The following is an 18348-nucleotide window of genomic DNA, read 5'->3' on the forward strand; positions in this document are numbered from 1 at the left end:
TACTAGCATGTGAAAAGGCATAGAATCATAAAAGGCATGTTGTGTTAAGGGAGCTACAAGTAGCTCAATTTGGCTAATGTTACAGTGAGAAGACAGTTGTGAGCAGTTAGGTTGGAAAGGAAGCCATGAGTTAAATCATGAAGAGCCTTGTTAAGGATTTTGTTTTAAAAACAATTACTGCAAGATTTGAAGCAAATACACAATATTTATATGTTGATAATATTGCCAGAATGGAAAAGAATAGGGGAACACTAAAAGTAGAAAAATCAGGTAAAATGGCACTTTAGTTGATGAAAATGATGACTTCTTGAGAGCTATTTAGAAGTTAGAATCAATATGCTTTGGTAACTGTTTAAGACCTGAAATGCTTGGAAGAGTCAAAGATGACTACAGAGATTAGATTTGGTCAGTGAATAAGTGATAAAACCATTTATCAAAATAAAGACTATGAGGTTAAGAGGGCAGATCTCATGTTAATTGTTCTTCCTACAGTAAAAAAAAAAAAAAAAAAAAAAAAAAAAAAAAAATACTGATGAATATGAGAGAAGATAAACAGATATAGGGGAGGGAGTGACTGGAAGGAGAATGATATATTGTGAGTTTGAGATACTTAAGAGATATTCAAGAGCCAATTTCTTATAGTTAGAAATCTGGGTCATGAATATATATATATGACAGTCATCAATGAATGAATAAAGTTAAAGCCATGGCAGTATCCACCAGTGGTAGTCTTAGATTCAGCTAAACAATCAAACTCCCTTAACTGCAATAGGCTATGTTTGGCTTCAATTAGAGAACAGAAAACACTGCATGCCAACTAGGTAGCATTCTTCAATAGGACGAATTCTTATAGAAAGCCACAAAGCAGTTGAGGGGCTAGTCTTTGCTATGTTTCTTCCCTCTACAAGTGACAGCTCAGCATTAAGGCTCATAATGCTTACATTATCACAGTGGGTGGGCATCTATGTACTCTAGTTAAGAGGCACCTTGTTCTAAACAGCAACAAATGTTTTTTGTAATCCCTCCATATGAATAGCTTCCATGGAAGAGACATATCCAATAAAAAGAATTATCATACTCAAGCAAACTCAAAACTATAGCTTTCCAGCAGGTATCTATGGTTTCTTTGCAGTCCTCTTAGTTCAGATGTGGTTTACCAATGAAGGGCCATTTTTACCATAATCAATGTGCCTTGTAACACAGCTTAAATCCTACTAATTATCCAGATAAATAGATTTATAAAGTTAACTCAAAGTTGAATTGGTTCATAGGAAAGGAGAAGATTTTATTAACCCTTTACTCACAAACTGATATAAATTAGATCACATAGGCAGCATAAGTAAGATTACAAAGAAAATATGGGTATAGATAAGAAAAAAAGAAAATGACATAACTCAGAAAATTCGGCATATAAAGAACAGGCAAAGAAAGAGGAGCTCAAGAAGGAGCCTGAGAAGGAACAACCAGAGAAGTAAGAAAATAAACAGGAAATGTGATGATATGGAAACCACGGGAATTAAAATCAAGAAAGATAGTGGTCAAGAAGTACCTATTTTTGCAATTATTAGGTCACTTAATTAACCGCAAGCAAAGCAGTACATTGAAGTGGTAGAGGTGGAAACCCGATAACAGGTTAAGAGCCAAATGGAAGTTGTGGTAGTAGTATAATTTACTACCACATTATATGTAGGAATATAATTTTAGAGTACTTTATAGAAAAGCTGGTCTGAAAAGAGATGACAAACAATTAGAGGGAGGCCCAGGATTTATTTAGACTAATTTATAAAATTCTAAACCAGTTAATATAGAAGTAATGTACATTTTTTATACAGGGCTTCTTTACTTTCAGGTTATTTTTTTCTATCAGTTGTTATACTTTATGTTAATTGGATATTTTCAACTGTAAAAAACTCTTGTACAGTGAAGAAAAGCATAGACATTTTTCTTGTTCACCAGTGTACAGTTGCTTGAAGTCTTAGAAGAGTTAAACTATCAGGACAACTTTGCTTTCCCTGTAATAAACATGTAGATATGATTACAGCAAGTCTATGCTAGAATCATTAAATAACACACATCATCTTTGTTTTATGAGAAATGATCTTCATTCCTCATTAGAATACATAGCTAGTTTTCATGTCATTTTAGTATACTATTTTGACTATGACTTCATGATATCTGTATCTATCTGTGTGTGTGTATGTTTATATATATCACATAAATTTTATGTTTTGGAAAACAACAAGTATATACAATGTATACTGAGAACACTATTATTTACTTATTAAAAAGTTGGACTTTTCTTCACAGATAAACAACAGTATTAAGTAATGTATATGAAAGTGCTTTGTAAACTATGAAATTCTATACAAATGTGAAATATTAGAATATTAAGAATCAGGTGTTAGGTTAATGGATATATTTTTATTTATTGAAAATATGAAGCTGAAAACATTGATAAGCTACTGTCACATTAAAAATACATTTTCAGTGGAATATAAACCTAAATGTGCTAAGAAATAAAGTAATGCCAAGAAATAAGGGACTTACATAGAAGCAGAGGTATATCAGTAAGATTATTCTAATGTGGAAAATGTTAGTGGTAGATAAAAATAAAATGTTGGCAATGTAATAATCTGAAAGAAAAAAATGATAAAGTGCAGGACATTTAGTGCTTAAGCCCCTCAAAAAATTAAAGAATATGTTCTCATGAACATAGAAGCTGCTTCAGCTTCTGTATTCTTATATCAGTGAAGTATAAGAATATTAATAAGTGACTATAATAAAAAATATAAGAAATAATTAGTCTTCTATTACCACCAAATCCTTATCATAAAGCTAATATGCTTGACCATTCTGAAAGGTATAAGGTAAAAGGAGATATACTGTCTCCCATATTAAATGGTTAAACTTTAATAAAATGATACTGTTAGATATCTATCTCCAATATCCATGTATTTGTGGTGAGGCAGTTGATCCTGAACCACGTGCTACACTGAGAAATCTGGCCAGAGCTGAGCAGTTATCTACTGACCTCTAGTTCCCCTTTGAACTCATGCTTTAAACCAGATTTTCCAGCCCATATTCATGTATCTGTATGAGTAAACGGCTTCTGAGAAGTGAAAATACTCTAAGAGCCAGGAATAAGAAATGGCAAACTTAAATAAGCTATGTACATTTTTCAGTCCATGTGAGAGGACACTGGTTGATCAAAGGAAAATCATGCATGGACCCTATGGACAAAAAAATTACATGAATTAAAAGCCTAGAGACAGCCCAATAAACCAAAAATAAAATCTTAATAAGGCTGTCTCTCTACCTGCCTGTCCAAATGCTTTTCCACCTGTGCAGATCCATTCCTACCTGTCCAGCTATCTCCACACCTGACCCCTATTTACCTGAACAGCTGTCTCCTTCGAGGGTCCCATTGTGGTCCCACCACTCCCAAATTCTTCCTAGCTACCCAACTGTTTCTCCTACCCGCCAGCCCCATACGCTGCCTGTCCATCCATCTGTCCCCTCTACTCTTCCAAAGACCTTTGCACCAGCCCCATTACTGTCTTACCCAATTAAATATCGTCCTCGTCCTCCAACCCCGGCTACTTCTAGCATTTCTAGCAGTTTAGCTCGTCTGCCAGCACCAATTCCTTCTGGCCCACCTGGCCATCTACCCCACCCACCCCAAAGTTCTCCAATCATTCCTGACCCTGACTCACAGAACAAGTTATTTTACAAAACTTTCAGACCCAAACGTTTCCTTCCAGTGCAGCCTTCTACCACAGCCACTCTAATGCCTGCCCTTGTTCGCCGTTCCCTTCCAGCTCGACTGGTTGTTTCCCCAACCCCTTTGGAACCTCTCCCTGTTTTGAAGCCTTCCTGTTTATCCAGTCATCCCCCTCATCAGCCAGTCCCCACTCTTTCTTATGTCACTCCGTTGCCTGCACATCCTGCTAACTTGGATCCTTTTCAGTCAGTCCAGCAAGCTGTTCCACAAGCCACAGCATTGTCAAATCAGCCCCAGGCCTTTGTAGATCACCCACCAGCCTCAGTTCTCTCCTTTGTACCTCCTTGTCATTCTCCATCTTCTTCTTTGCCTTCATCTCCTTCTACGTCCACATCCTCTTCTTCAGCCTGTATACCGTTTTCTTCTTCCTCATCCATTCTTTCCTCTTCTTCGACTTCCTCTCCTACTTCTCCATCCTTACCTCATTCATCTATCCCTCTTTTTTCCTCTCCTTTGCATTCATCTTCCTCCCCATGTTTGCCTCCAACTTATTTAGCTTTTCCCTCTCCAGTTTCTCCTGTTACTTCTTCCTTTATGATTTCCTCTTCCTTTCCCCCTATTCTTCACTCTCCCTCTGTTTCTACCTCCCCATCTCCTTTTATTCCTATCCACCCCTTCAATCCTCCTCACTGGGGGAAGAAAGTAGAGAAGAGAAGAGAAGAAAGTGGAGTAGAGAAGAAAGGAATAGAGAAGAAAAAGTTGAGAGACGACAACTTTAAAGGTAAATAAATTGAGTTTACTAGATATTTTGTAGATATAGCAATATTTTGTTTGGGAAGGGTGACTGAGGGGGAAGGATTATGTAAGAGTAGAAAAGTATAAAAGGAAGAGACAGAAACATATCATTAATGTTCAGGAACTTGTATCACATCCCTTCTTGCTCTCCCTCATTAATGTGTGATCACATAGGGATAGTTAAGAATCTAGTAATCATTGACCTCGACTACTCCAGTCTGTCCAAATAAAGATATATATGGATATTGGAGATAGTTAATAGATATATGTCACATGTGGCCATTGTCAACTTCCAAAACATTTTTATCCTCATTGAAGTGGGAATAATTTAATTGAATTAGAAATAAATGCTCTTGGGATTCACACTGCCAGACCCAGTGCAGCAGCATTCAGCTATATAATAGTCTCATCCCCATCCTATTCTCCCCCAAAAATTTTCTTTAGTTCTTTGCCTTCACTGTGTATATATACTGAAATGTAACATGCTATAGGTTTGCAGAAGATACAAAATTCTAATAGAAGATGAGGTCATGCACTGAAAATGTTTAGGTGGCCCTTTAGCACAGTAAAGGTAGACTCTATATGAAAGGTACACTTCTGTGGCATAAGAACCATCCTGAAACAACTGAAAATAAGTGAGTACATGGCCTCCATTGAGAAAGATCCAGGTTCCCAAAGCTAGATAAATAGGGTGAAAATTCCTGTTGACCCTGACAGGCAGTTTTTCTATTTTCTATCTGCTTGAATCTTCAGCCAACACTATTAGGGTTACAGATTTTTTCCTAACTTACCATCCATTATGTCATCTCAGAAAGAATGGTAATGCATCATATTATTATCCATATAGGAATGCTCTTAAAGAACTGAGGACTAACTCTACACAGGAATTACTTCTACTCTTATCCCAGATGAGAGAGGGATAGGTTATAATAATCAAAACCATGAATTACTAGGCATTCCTATATGAAGGTGTTCTTTATTGGCACTTTAGTCTTACAACTATTTTTATTCTACTATTGATTGCCTTAAATTCTCATTCTAATATGTCTATATTTCTCCAATATCCTTATATGTGGTTATCTGGACAAACACACATATTACACAAATGTGTCATGTATATACATATAAAAAGAAATTAACTTTATTTAAATGTACTAAGCACTTTTTATGTCTGTTTGACAGAGCTATAGATTCTGCCTTGCCTTCAACATTATCAAAAAATGATCACAAGCATCAGAAAGAACTCCTATCAAAAACCAATTGTGATAAAGAAATGAATGAAAACATGAAGGCAACCTTGGCTACTAACAAAAATGTGTTCCAGCTTAAACTGGAGGAAACTCAGAAACTCCTAGAAGATCAGCATCTAAGCAGTTTGCAAGTATGAAACTATAAAGATGTTATTAATATTTTAATTCCTAGTATTAATTCTGCTCCACTTTTGTAGTGTTCTCCACTAAAGAAATATGTTACTAGCTGAGAATAGGCCATGAAAGAGAGTGTGGATGAATCAGCACAAATTCATCGTAGAAACTATAGAAATAATTTTTTAGTTTTTTCCTTACCTTTGAAAGTACAATGTAATGTATTATTTTTAGAGGCTGTATTATAAAAAGCAACCAGAAAATTATAATACATGTAGATATTAGTTTCTTAATGGAAATATGGCAGAATTCACTAGAAATGATATTTGTAGTCTATCTCTAGTAGGGCATATACTTTGTTAACAGTTTTTTCCACAAATGAATATAGACTTCGACTGATATTCCTACATATCCATCCATGATCTTTATTTTTCATTAATAATTATACACATTTATGAGATTTTTAATAAACCAATATCAAGATTAAATTCATAACATTGGCCTGATTCATCCAATAATTAATCAACCATGGCAAGGCTAAAAAAGCAAAACAAAAGATTTCTGCCAGCTATGATGATGTGCCTTCCTGCCATAAACAACTATAATTATGAATAAAATATATAAAACAACTGCTTTTAGACATGGGACAGAGGTAGTACAGGATATGATCTTGAAAAGGGGAAACAAATGATGTAAGCCTTATGATCACCTAGGCTTTCTACCTAGGTATATTGCCTGAATAAGCCTTAAAAAGATCCACTAGTAACCTAGCTACCCATTAAACAAAAAAAGTAACACTTTTTTTTTTCTGAGACAGAGTCTCGCTCTGTTGCCAGGCTGGAGTGCAGTGGTGCGACCTCGGCTTACTGCAACCTCAGCCTCCTGGGTTTAAGCAATTCTGCCCCACCCTCCCAAGCAGCTGGGACTATAGGCACGCACCACCATGCCCAACTAATTTTTGTATTTTTAGTAGAGATGAGGTTTCACCATGTTGGCCAGGATGGTCTCAATCTCTTGACCTCATGATCTGCCCACCTCAGCCTCCTGAAGTGCTGGGATTATAGGCGTGAGCTACCGCTCCCAGCCAACACTTTCATAAAGAAGACTATGAAATCCATATATTCAATAACATAATGCTCACAGTTGCAGCATTCAATCAAAACTTACTAGACATATGAAGAATCAGGAAAATATGACCATAACCAGGAGAAAAGTAGTCAATATCAGACAGAAATAACAGAAATGATGTAATTAACCAACAATAAATAGGGGCTAAATGCTAAAAATATAAAACCCTCATGAATAATTTTCAAAATGTATTCCACAATACTAAATCAATAAGGATTAACTGTATAAATTAAAATATTTTTATTCTGTAATTTATTTCCTTTATTTATTGGTTTACTTTCTGAGCTAGAAAAATAATGTACTGTTGTCTAATACCAAAATATGTAAATTTTATAAATTTACATATTTTAGATAAGTCTAAAATGTATGATAAATCTTAAGGGATATCAATTATCTTTCCATTCAGCATTTTGACTATATATACAATTTAATGTCTTCAAACAATCTCTATATATGTGATATAGATTAATGCATTCTAGATATGTGTGAGAAAATAGAAATATTTTCAAACATTTACCATACTTTGAAGTAATTTTGAAATTTTATTAAAGACTGATAAATTTTCATGTAATTTTTTGTGAAATAGTGATGAAAATGTCTATGGAATTTATGGAAGCTGCTACTATGCTAAACCTCCAAAAAGGAGTCATTAAAGTCAATACGTTTTGAGCCTAAACCCCATATGAGAATTACCTGGGGAATTTAAATAATAACAATATATGGACCCCATCTGAGTATTAAATCAGCAGGACCCAGGTATAGATATTTTACATAGTTCTTTATGTAATTTCAACATGTAGTCAGAGTTAAAAACCTTACTACAGTTCACAAAATTAAGTTTTATAAAAAGATGTAGCTCCTACTAACAGGAAGCTCACTTTAGGATCACAGAGCTTTTAGGCTCTGTGAATGTTTCAGGAAAAAATACAATTTATAAATAATTTTTTTCAGAATTTCACTTGCTATTACTAAGCTTTCAAGAAACTTCATACTCGGAATGGTGATAACAAAATTATTTTATAAGTTATAACTGTGGCTAGAATAAGTGGGTATTACTTTAGGATTTGAAGTCAAAGCAAGCATACTTTACTATAAGTCTTTGTTACCTCCCTATTTTTTACCTTGAGGATTGATGCAGGGATAAGAATTACTTATATACCTACAATGTTTATAGTCATATTACTTTATATGCAAAGAGACTTGGGCTCAGTAACAATGGTATGTTGAATCATTGATACTGGCATTTAAAAGTTTATACACTATAAAACAATGTTGTTGTTGTTGTTTCAGAAATTTTGTGATGAAGTTAATCAGATAACCAATTCTGAAACCCTCTCAAGTATAGACAGTCTTGAGGCTACAGAACATGAAGAAATATGTTTAACACTTAATAAGGAACATTCCACATCCATCCAGAGGAATATCATTTCCCTCAAATCAGCAGATCCTCAATCAACTAATCTAAGCTGCTTTGATGAAGATAAACTGGCATTCTCTAAAGCTCAACATATAAATAATTGGCTTACAAATTTAGATGCTTTAAATACTCAGAATGTCACACCTTTCTCAGATATTTTAAGCAAATCTAATGTTCTACCTTCACGGCAATGTTTTAATAGTAAAGAAAAAAATCCATCTCCTTTGAATGGAACAATGGAAAGAGCCACAAATACTGCTAATTCAATAGCCTTTGTATCTACCCCACCCATATTTGTACTAGATAAAAAAAGTGAAAAGACCTCTGAAACTAGCACTATGAGGACAACTGACACTGGAGCATTCAAAAGGGAGAGGCCATTAGTTACTGAGAGCCCAACATTTAAATTTAGCAAATACCGGAGCACTTTGGATTCTCTAACCCAGGAAGTGGCTACATTTCCAGATCAAGAGAAATATTCTGAATTAAATCAAGAAAATGGAACTACTTCAATTCCTACTTCGTGTGTACCACTGGCAACGCCTTTAGTTTTGCCATCTAATACACAGTCAGCTAGACCTTTAGCAAAGAACAGTATACACATAAAAGAAATTGATGCAGTGCAGTGTTCTGATAAGTTAGATGAATTGAAAGATGGTAAAGAAGAAAACATAAAATATTTTAATTGTCATAAGGGAGAGTTGCCTTTATTTTCAGACAATTTTCAAGATGCCTATATACCTCACAATCCCGATTCAAAAGATGAAAAACAAAAATTAGCTGAAACATCATCTTTGTCGAATGTAACTTCTAAATATGACTTAGTTGGCCAACAAAAGAAAATGAAATACAACATCCATGAGAGAAATGGTGTGAGGTTTCTTAAAAGTATTTTAAAGAAAGAATCTAAATATGAACATGGTTATCTTAAGGCATTAATTATAAATCAGAGCTTTAAGTTTGGAAATCAAAAAGCAGCAGCTATCAGAGATAGTATTGAATTAACAAAGGAAAAAGAAAAAGGTCCAGAAATTCCAAAGACTATTAAAAAACTGAGGTGGTTTGATGAAACTACTAATATAGAAAACAGTGCTGAAGACAATCATTCACTGAAGAATAAAACAGGAATAACTCAGCAGCATTCTCAACAATTCCACATTGAAAGTGGTGCTGGAAGCAACATAATTAGTGTTTCTGCTTGTGCTGTAAATTCTGCTGATAGAAAGAAGTCCAGGGAGGATTCTGTCTCTGAAAATGTTATCACTCTAGAAGGATCTGGAGCAGACCATGTGCCTTTGAACTGTTTTATACCTTCAGGTTGTGACTTTGCTAAACATGCCTGGCCAGCCTCAAAAAAGGAGGAAAGTAAAATCCTTGTACATAATAATGATTCTAAAACTCAGCAAGGCAAGCCACAAAGGAGTGTAGCAAAAATAATTAGAAAAACAGGATCTGCATCTACAAAAGTTCAATCAGGCTTTCTATGTACAAACAGAAAAGGCACTGTCATTCAACCACAATCTGCAAGCAAAGTCAACATATTTACACAACCTCAGGGAAAATTAATTATACCTCATCCTCCTCCTCAATCTATATCAAATATTAGAAATGGTGAAAATATACAAGTGTCTCAGTGTCAATCAGTAACACTCGAAAATCCTCAAAACATTATTACGCATAACTGTTTTAATTTAAAACATGCGCTTCCAACAGAACACGATTTGAACCGGTGGAATCAAGAAAGAAGTTCTTCACTCTCAAATGCTTATTCTGACCTAGTCACTGTGATACCATCGTTGCCATCATATTGTTCTTCAGAGTGCCAAACTTTTGCAAAAATAAATCATTCAAATGGCACTCGAGCAGTTGCCCAGCAAGATGGAACATTATATTGCACCCAAAGAACTCCTGTTTGTGAAGAAAGTTATCAGTCTGTGACCCTTAGAACTACTGAAAAAGAATCTGTTCCCTTGTGGAAAAGAGGGCATAATATCCTGCATCAAAATAAAAGGGCTGCAGGTAAGAATAAATTTATATCTTTTTATAGATAAAATGTACACCTTTGTTAAATTCATGCAAAATATTTTCTATTTAGGTATAGCCATACATACTACCCAAATATTAAACAATAGCTTTATAGAAATAACTTACCTCCAGGCTGAGCTCAGGCAGGTGGATCACTTTGTGGCCAGGAGTTCAAGACCAGCCTGGCCAACATAGTGAAATCCCATCTTTACTAATACAAAGGTTAGCCTGGCATGGTGATGCATGCCTATAGTTCCAGCTACTCGGGAGGCTAAGGCAGGAGAATCCCTTGAACCTGGAGGCAGAGGTTGCAGTGAGCCAAGATCATGTCATTGATGGTGGCTCTTGGCTATAATCCCAGCGCTTTGGGAGGCCAAGGCAGGCAGATTTACTTGAGGTCAGGAGTTGAAGACCAGCCTGGCCAACATGGCAAAACCCATGTCTCTACAAAAATACAAAAATTCGCCAGGCATGGTGGCACATGCCTATAATCCCAGCTGCATGGGAGGCTGAGGCAGAAGAATCACTTGAACCTGAAGCCCGAGAGACAGAGGTTGCAGTGAACTGAGATGGCACACCACTGCACTCCAGCCTGGGCAACAGAGCCAGACTCCATCTCAAACAAAATAAAAAAAAAATTGTGACATTAGTAGCTGAAACTTTTAAGACAATGACCCAAACTGTACTCAGCTGAAATTAGAAACTTCTGCCAGCCTCCATTTTTTTCCATGATGTTTCCTGTTAGTTTAAAAGAGGAAGGACAAAGAATAGGATTGGATCTGATTCTTTGTCTCATATTATTCTGTCATTACTAGTGTAGTCAAATATTCCATTAAAGTAAGCACAATGAAAAATATTGTTTAAATTATTATAAACAAGTGAATACATGTAGTTTTATTTTTCTTTAAAATGTTTGTTAAATTGTTATAAACTAATATTAATTAGAGGTACCTAATTCTCCCATTTTCTTTCCCAAAGTGTGGCAGCTCTGCTTTTATCTGCTGACTATTGGTTTTTATGAGAGCAAAAAAAATTATATCATTGCCTTGAAATATTTTTGAAAATTAATTCACTATAGAATGCCATTGCCCTTACTAGCTGGTTGATTCTTCATAAAGTTTCTCTCCTCCTATGAGGGAATAAACTACAAGGCAACACATTTTCCCACCAATAGGAAACAGTTTCCTATTGAGAAATAGTTAGGACTGGAGTCTGAAGGCAATCAGAAAACAACTTTTTCCAAAGATACGAATAAATATTGATATATAATGGGAGTTTAAAATTTAATATTCAAAGTCATCTTCAATTAAACCATGAGTTTTTAAGGACAAGGGACATTTGTGTAATTCATCACTGTATTCCCAGATTCTAACAGTGCCTGGCACTTAGCAGTCACCCAGACTCTGCTTGAATTGAATGGATAGAAGCCACATTAGCAGAAGGGAGTCTAAATGCAGACACTATAATCTAAATATCTTTAATACTTGTCTACAAAAATCTAGATTTTAAAAAATTATTTCTCTCACTAAAATTATGATTTCTTATCCAGTCATTTCAGAATGTAACTTTAGTTTTCACAACACTTTAAAAAAATGAAGATGTCATACAGATTAAATATTCTAAAATAAAAATGATATTTACCCTCTTTGAGTTTCTACCTTGTACCAGTCACAGGACTAAGTGTTTTATACTTACTTTCTCATTTAAATCTGATAAGAATACTAAGAAATAAATATTTTTTAAAATGCTGTTTTGCAGAGAAGTAAGCAGAATTGCCCAAGGTCAAGAGCTAGTAAATAGCAGAACTGGTATTCTGATCCAGATCTCTATGATTCCAAGTCCTGTGCTTTTTCTACTAAAACCATATAGTAAATATAATTATTAAGCAAATATCATATATCATACTCTGTTAATTGGGAAAAATACTAGGAAACTTATAGTTTCCCAATAGCTTATATACAAAAGAGTAGCATATTAAAATTATCTGATCCTCTGATAAAGGAATGGGATATATTTATTTATCTGGAGAAACCAATATTTTCCTGACATTTAATCAAAGGAGGGAGTTCTCCCCTTCTAAAATCCTAAAACATTTCCAAACTTATTAGTTATTCTAATTTGTTTTCAATTCTCTATTTGGATCCAATTACATATTCAGGTATCATATCATATTTCTAGGGTAAAATACGTAGATATCCATTAGTAACAGACAGTGCTAAGTTTGTTCTCTTCTTTCTCTGTCCGTGTCATTTTCCTACAAAATTTCTCTCAATTGACACCTTTTCCCTTAAGGTTTGTTTTTATCTTTATCTCAACCCCCGGTGGGCTTATTCTTTAACGATCTCTGTTCCTTTTTAGATGAGAAAGCCCGTAAGTTATACTATGAGAAACTGATTTGCTCCTCTAGATATGCGCTCATATAGCTTAAGTATTTCCAGGCATATTACTTTCTTTAGGCTTTGTAACTTCAAGCAATCCTTTTATCATTAGTCAACAATTTTTTCCAATCTCTCCCCCTCTTCACAAAGCTCACTCTTCCAATCCTGCTCATTTATTCTAATTAATCTCCCAACAATTGACAAAATGGGGCCATCTGAATGCCTTCATCTCTTCCTTCATCCACCTCCAAGCATCTTTTATTTCACTTATTATATGCTTAAGTTTTATCTCAAAGGAAACAAGCATGAAGCTATATACAGTTGAGATAAATAGTGGAGCAGGATCTCACAGCAAGAGAATATTGAATCAAGAATATCAAAAGAGGATTTACTTTTAGAAATTTAATCCATACATGGTTTATTCTATTTCATTCATATTTTAAACTTTTTCTTCCCTACTGGATTGTTGCTCCAAATCTAATCTCCCACCAAAAAGTGTCATAGTTCTGCCTATTCAAATCAGTGTCATAGATCTTACCCTTTATGGCTAAACTACTTGAAGAGAATGGCTTATACTCATTGACACTGCATCCTCCTTGTTTATTGTGTATTAAATCGTTTTTATTTAAAAATATTTTTAGCATAGCAAAGAACATATATTGTACAAATACCTGTGTATCAAAGTTGCTGCATACGATATAATATAAATGATGCTATCTGGAGTTGTGCAACATAAGTAGCAGCCCTGTATGTAGCCCTCCTAGATCCTATTCATCTTCTTATCTCCCCAGAGATAATCACTATTCTGAGTTTGATGTTTGTCATTACCATTTCTGCTATACTTATGTTACCCATGGATATATCCATTAGCCATATAGTACTGTTTTACATATTTTGCACTTTTATATGCGTTTATTAATGTATTCTAACTACAACTTTTCCTCCAATTTTAGAAATTTATTTCCATTGATATATGGTTTGAGAAAAATGAGCAGTGAAAGTATTTTATGAGGAAAGAGAAGTGGGGAAATTGGATGTTTGGGGAGGATGTTTGAAATAATTATTTCAAAGGAAGGAGAGTGAATTTATGAGAGAAACAGTAGGAATACTCAGTAATGTCAACCATCAGAAAATGATGATCATAAATCTACAGTGTAGCCAATATGCCTGGCACATTGGTGTAAATTTTCTCTGCTAATTAGAAGGAGGCAGAGGAAAAGCAAATATTTTCCCCCCACAGGGGAGGGAGGGTTGTTTGATTCTTGTGACAAAAAGACCAAGAGGCAAAGAGTTTAGGATACTGGTAAAAGAACTATGGAAATGATGAACCTGGCCAGGCACGGTGGCTCATGCCTATAATCCCAGAACTTTGGGAGACTGAGTGGGAAGATGGCTTGAGTCCAGGAGTTTAAGACCAACCTGGGTAACACAGGGAGACCCTGTCACTATGTAAAAAAAAATTAGCTGGGCATGGTGGTGTGTGCCTGTAATTCCAGCTACTCAGGAGGCTGAGGCAGGAGAATTGCTCCAATCCTGAGGTGAAGATGGCAGTAAGCCAAGAACATGCCACTGCACTCCAGCCTAGGCAACAGAGCGAGACCAGTCTCCAAGAAAGTAAAATAAAATAAGAAAGAAAAGGAAAATCACCAATACCTACAAAGCCCCATATGTTCCTTCCCAGTTGCATCTCCTTCCACTGCTACAGATGTGAACACCACAAAGAATTTCATGTTAATTAATTCATGATTTTCTTTATAATTTTGCCACATATGAATGTATTGCAAACAATATGTCATTTTGTCTAGTTATGAAACTTCTATAAATGGAATCATTTTATCTATGTTCTTGGATTTGCCTTTCCAATCAACTTTGTTTTTTAGATTGATTGGATTGGCTGTGCTTCATATTCATTGCTGCATCACATTCAATTATATAAATGTTCAAACATGTTTTCATTCTCCTATCATTGGACATTTGGGTTGCTTCTAGTTTCTCCCTTTTATGAATAAGTCTTCCAAGAACAGTTTTGTACATCTACTGATGCACATGTTGCTGAGCCATACGGGATATGTATTTTCAACTTTACTAGGTAATCCAAGTTGTTTTCCCAAGTAATATATGAAAGTCCCCTTTACTACATCCTCACCAAAAGTATGGTAGACTTTTTAATGTTTTTCAGTCGTACAGTATGAAATCGTTTCTAATTATGTGGTACATATACACCATGGAATACTATGCAGCCATAAAAAGGAATGAGATTATGTCCTTTGCAGGGACATGGATTAAGCTGGAAGCCATTATGCTTAGCAAACTAACACAGGAACAGAAAACCAAACACTGCATATTCTCAACAATGAGAACACGTGGACACGGTGGGGGGAACAACAGCCACTAGAGTCTTGAGGTGGCGAGGGGAGAGCATCAGGATGAATAGCTAATGCATTCAGGGCTTTAATATCTAGGTGATGGGTAGATAGGTGCAGCAAACAACCATGGCACACATTTACCTGTGTAACAAACCTGCACATCCTGTACATGTATCCTAAAACTTAAAATTAAATTTTAAAAAAGCAATAAATTAGGTTTTAATCATAAAAAAAGCCTTAGAAAAACCTTAGCCTTATTTGTCGGGAAACTCACTATAATAAAAATACAAATGTATTCCTTAAAAAAAGTTTCTAATTATGATAATTTGTATTACCTTGATTACTAATTAGTTGAGCATTTTATATGTTTGTGCATCATTTGCATTCTATCTTCTATGAAATGTCTGTTCTTGTCTTTGCCTATTTTTATATTTTTTTAAATTTCTTATTGATGGAAGTTCTTTATATATTCTACATACAGATCCAACATGGATTATATATGTTGTGATTCTTTTCTGTGAATTTGTGATTGGTATTTTTACTTTTTAATGACTAAAAGTTTTTCAGTGTTGCCTGTTCCTTTATGGTTGCTTGTATGTATTTAGTATTTTTTTTTTTTTTTTTTTTTTTTTTTTTTGAGACGGAGTTTCGCTCGTTACCCAGGCTGGAGTGCAATGGCGCGATCTCGGCTCACCGCAACCTCCGCCTCCTGGGTTCAGGCAATTCTCCTGCCTCAGCCTCCTGAGTAGCTGGGATTACAGGCACGTGCCACCGTGCCCAGCTAATTTTTTGTATTAGTAGAGACGGGGTTTCACTATGTTGACCAGGATGGTCTCGATCTCTTGACCTCGTGATCCACCCGCCTCGGCCTCCCAAAGTGGTATTTAGTCTTTTTTAGATCAATTTTATACTTCCAAGAAGAAAGATACCGGTCTTGATAACTCTTCTTTGTTAAAACACACACACACACACACGCATGTGCACACGCACACAAAAAACAAAGCAAAAAAAAAATAAATGTTTACCAGAGCTGTTACAAAGTCAATATAATTTTAGACAATAATTTTAGGCAATAACAATCAGATCTTTAGAAGTACTGCTATATTCTATGTCATTTTAGGATTTTTAGGATATATATTTTAAGGGCTTTATAAACAAACCGGGATTACCCAGGGCTGTGAGCGGAAAGGTTCAGTCTAAAAGTCAATTAAAGAAACAAAAGCCTAAGAGACATGATAGCTGTGTACAAATATTTGAAGGCTTATTACAAAGAAGAAGGAGTAAACAGAACTGAAATGAAAGGGTAAAAGTTGCAGAGAGGTTTTCAGCTCAGCATAAGGAAGGATTTGAACTATCCAACAAAGGAAGAGGATGCCCCATGAGGTAGTAGCTCCTCATCACTATGCCATTCAAGCAGTGGTTGAATGTCCACCTGCAACTAATTTAGATCCAGGGGTTACATGTTGAACTAGTTAACTTCTAAGATTTCTTCCAAAGCTATAATTCTAAGAACATCTCCAGTATTTTTTCTTATGTTTACAATTAAGAATACTACAGATTTTTTTAATTATAATGCTTTATTGAAGATTAGTAATTTTATTTTGAGTTTTGTTGGTGAAACTATCATATCTAGAATTTTCATATGAAACTAGGAATTTGGCCAGAGATACCAGTGCAAGTTACATTATTTTTGCAAAAATAGCAAAATGCTCAGCTATTGTATTAATTGCTAGATAATATTTAAGCACATGTATGTGAATAGAAAAATACATAAACAGTTTTAAGCATATACTGTGTCTTTTCCTGTGATCAATAATCTACAATCCACAAAACTACAAAGAACACAAAGAATGGGACTCCATATTTGGATCCCCTTCCATGAACACTCCCTTCATGGAGGCTGTTTTTCTCTATCCTGGATTTTCCCTCTGGAGTCCCCTTCCACACTCTCTCATGGAAGCCTGTCTTCCCCTCCTAAACTCCATGTCTCTCTCTATTCCCTTCCACTCAGTGTGGAAGCTTCTTTCCTCTCTTGGATTCCATCTTTCTGGATTCTCTCACTTAGGGTGAGAATTAGCTGTTTCTTTCTCTCTCCATCTGCTGTTTGTCTCTCTCTTTAAAATAAATCACTTTCTACAGACAAACAAACAAAAGAACACAAAGAACAATAAAGCACAATGATAAATAATTCAATCAAGAAAGTACAAAAGTGACTTCAGAAGATTGATGAGCAGACGGAGGGATGAGATAAAACCTTGACACAGCAGTTACGTGAACAAGGAAATTTTTATGCAAGATGTTTAAAGCTTTTTAGATAAAGAAAAATGAGGACTTCTCAAGATTTGGAGAAAGAAAATTCCAAGAATAGAAAACAACATAGAATCCATATTGCTGCCCAAATTATGTCACTGGAAACTATAACATTTTGCATATATAGCATTTAGCATATCAGTACAGGTAGAAACAACTGGTAACTAGTATTTTTTAATGAAGCCTTAATTTTAGAATATTCTAGAATGGAAACGACTAGAAGGTATCATATGTTGCGAGGATAAATATATTTTATAAAACTACATATGTATCCAAGGTTACAATGTAAAATATATTTATTTCTGTGAGACACAGTCAAATCAGAATGAAAATTACTAGCATATGGGTAAGAGCTAGAAGTTTAGATTTTAGAGCTAGGCAAGTTACTTATTCTCCCCCTACCCCCATGCCTTAATTTCTTATTTTGTTTCTTTTTTTAACTTTTATTTTAGGTTCAGGAGTACTTGTGCATGTTTGTTATATAGGTAAATTGCATGTCACTAGGTTTTGGTGTACAGATTATTTTGTCACCCAGGCAATAAGCATAGTACCTAATAGGTTATTTTTCAGTTCTCACTCTCCTCCCACCCTGAACCCTGAAGTAGGCCCCAGTGTCTGTTGTTCCATTCTTTATTACCAAAGTTTAGCTCCCACTTAAAAGTGAGAACATGCAGTATTTGGTTTCCTTAGGTTCTTGTGTTAGTTTGCTTAGGTTAATGGCCTCTAGCTCCATTCATGTTGCTACAAAGGACATGATCTTGTTCCTTTTTATGTCTGCATAGTATTCCATGTTGTATATGTGCCACACTTTTTTTATCCAGTCTACCGTTGATGGGCATTTAGG

The 18348-nt window shown here is 35.1% G+C and overlaps 1 protein-coding gene across 9 annotated transcripts in view; it reads left to right on the forward strand.

The window, feature by feature from the left end:
• CEP126 (centrosomal protein 126) overlaps nt 1–18348 on the forward strand; it is a 97097-nt gene that overhangs the window by 40485 nt on the left and 38264 nt on the right. For 6 of the 9 annotated variants that reach the window (XM_012454951.3, XM_064375356.1, XM_064375357.1 and 3 more), the window contains exons 5-6: nt 5699–5897; nt 8299–10444. In XM_012454951.3, coding sequence (XP_012310374.1) covers nt 5699–5897; nt 8299–10444 — 2345 coding nt within the window. Of the gene's footprint in view, nt 1–3818; nt 4503–5698; nt 5898–8298; nt 10445–18348 lie in introns of all 9 variants that reach the window. The other 3 variants (XM_012454971.2, XM_064375359.1, XM_064375360.1) reach the window with 2 other exon arrangements.

Source organism: Aotus nancymaae, unplaced genomic scaffold (genome assembly GCF_030222135.1).
Source record: "Aotus nancymaae isolate 86718 unplaced genomic scaffold, 86718_ANA_hifiasm-v0.15.2.pri h1tg000012l, whole genome shotgun sequence".
Classification (NCBI taxonomy): domain Eukaryota; kingdom Metazoa; phylum Chordata; class Mammalia; order Primates; family Aotidae; genus Aotus; species Aotus nancymaae.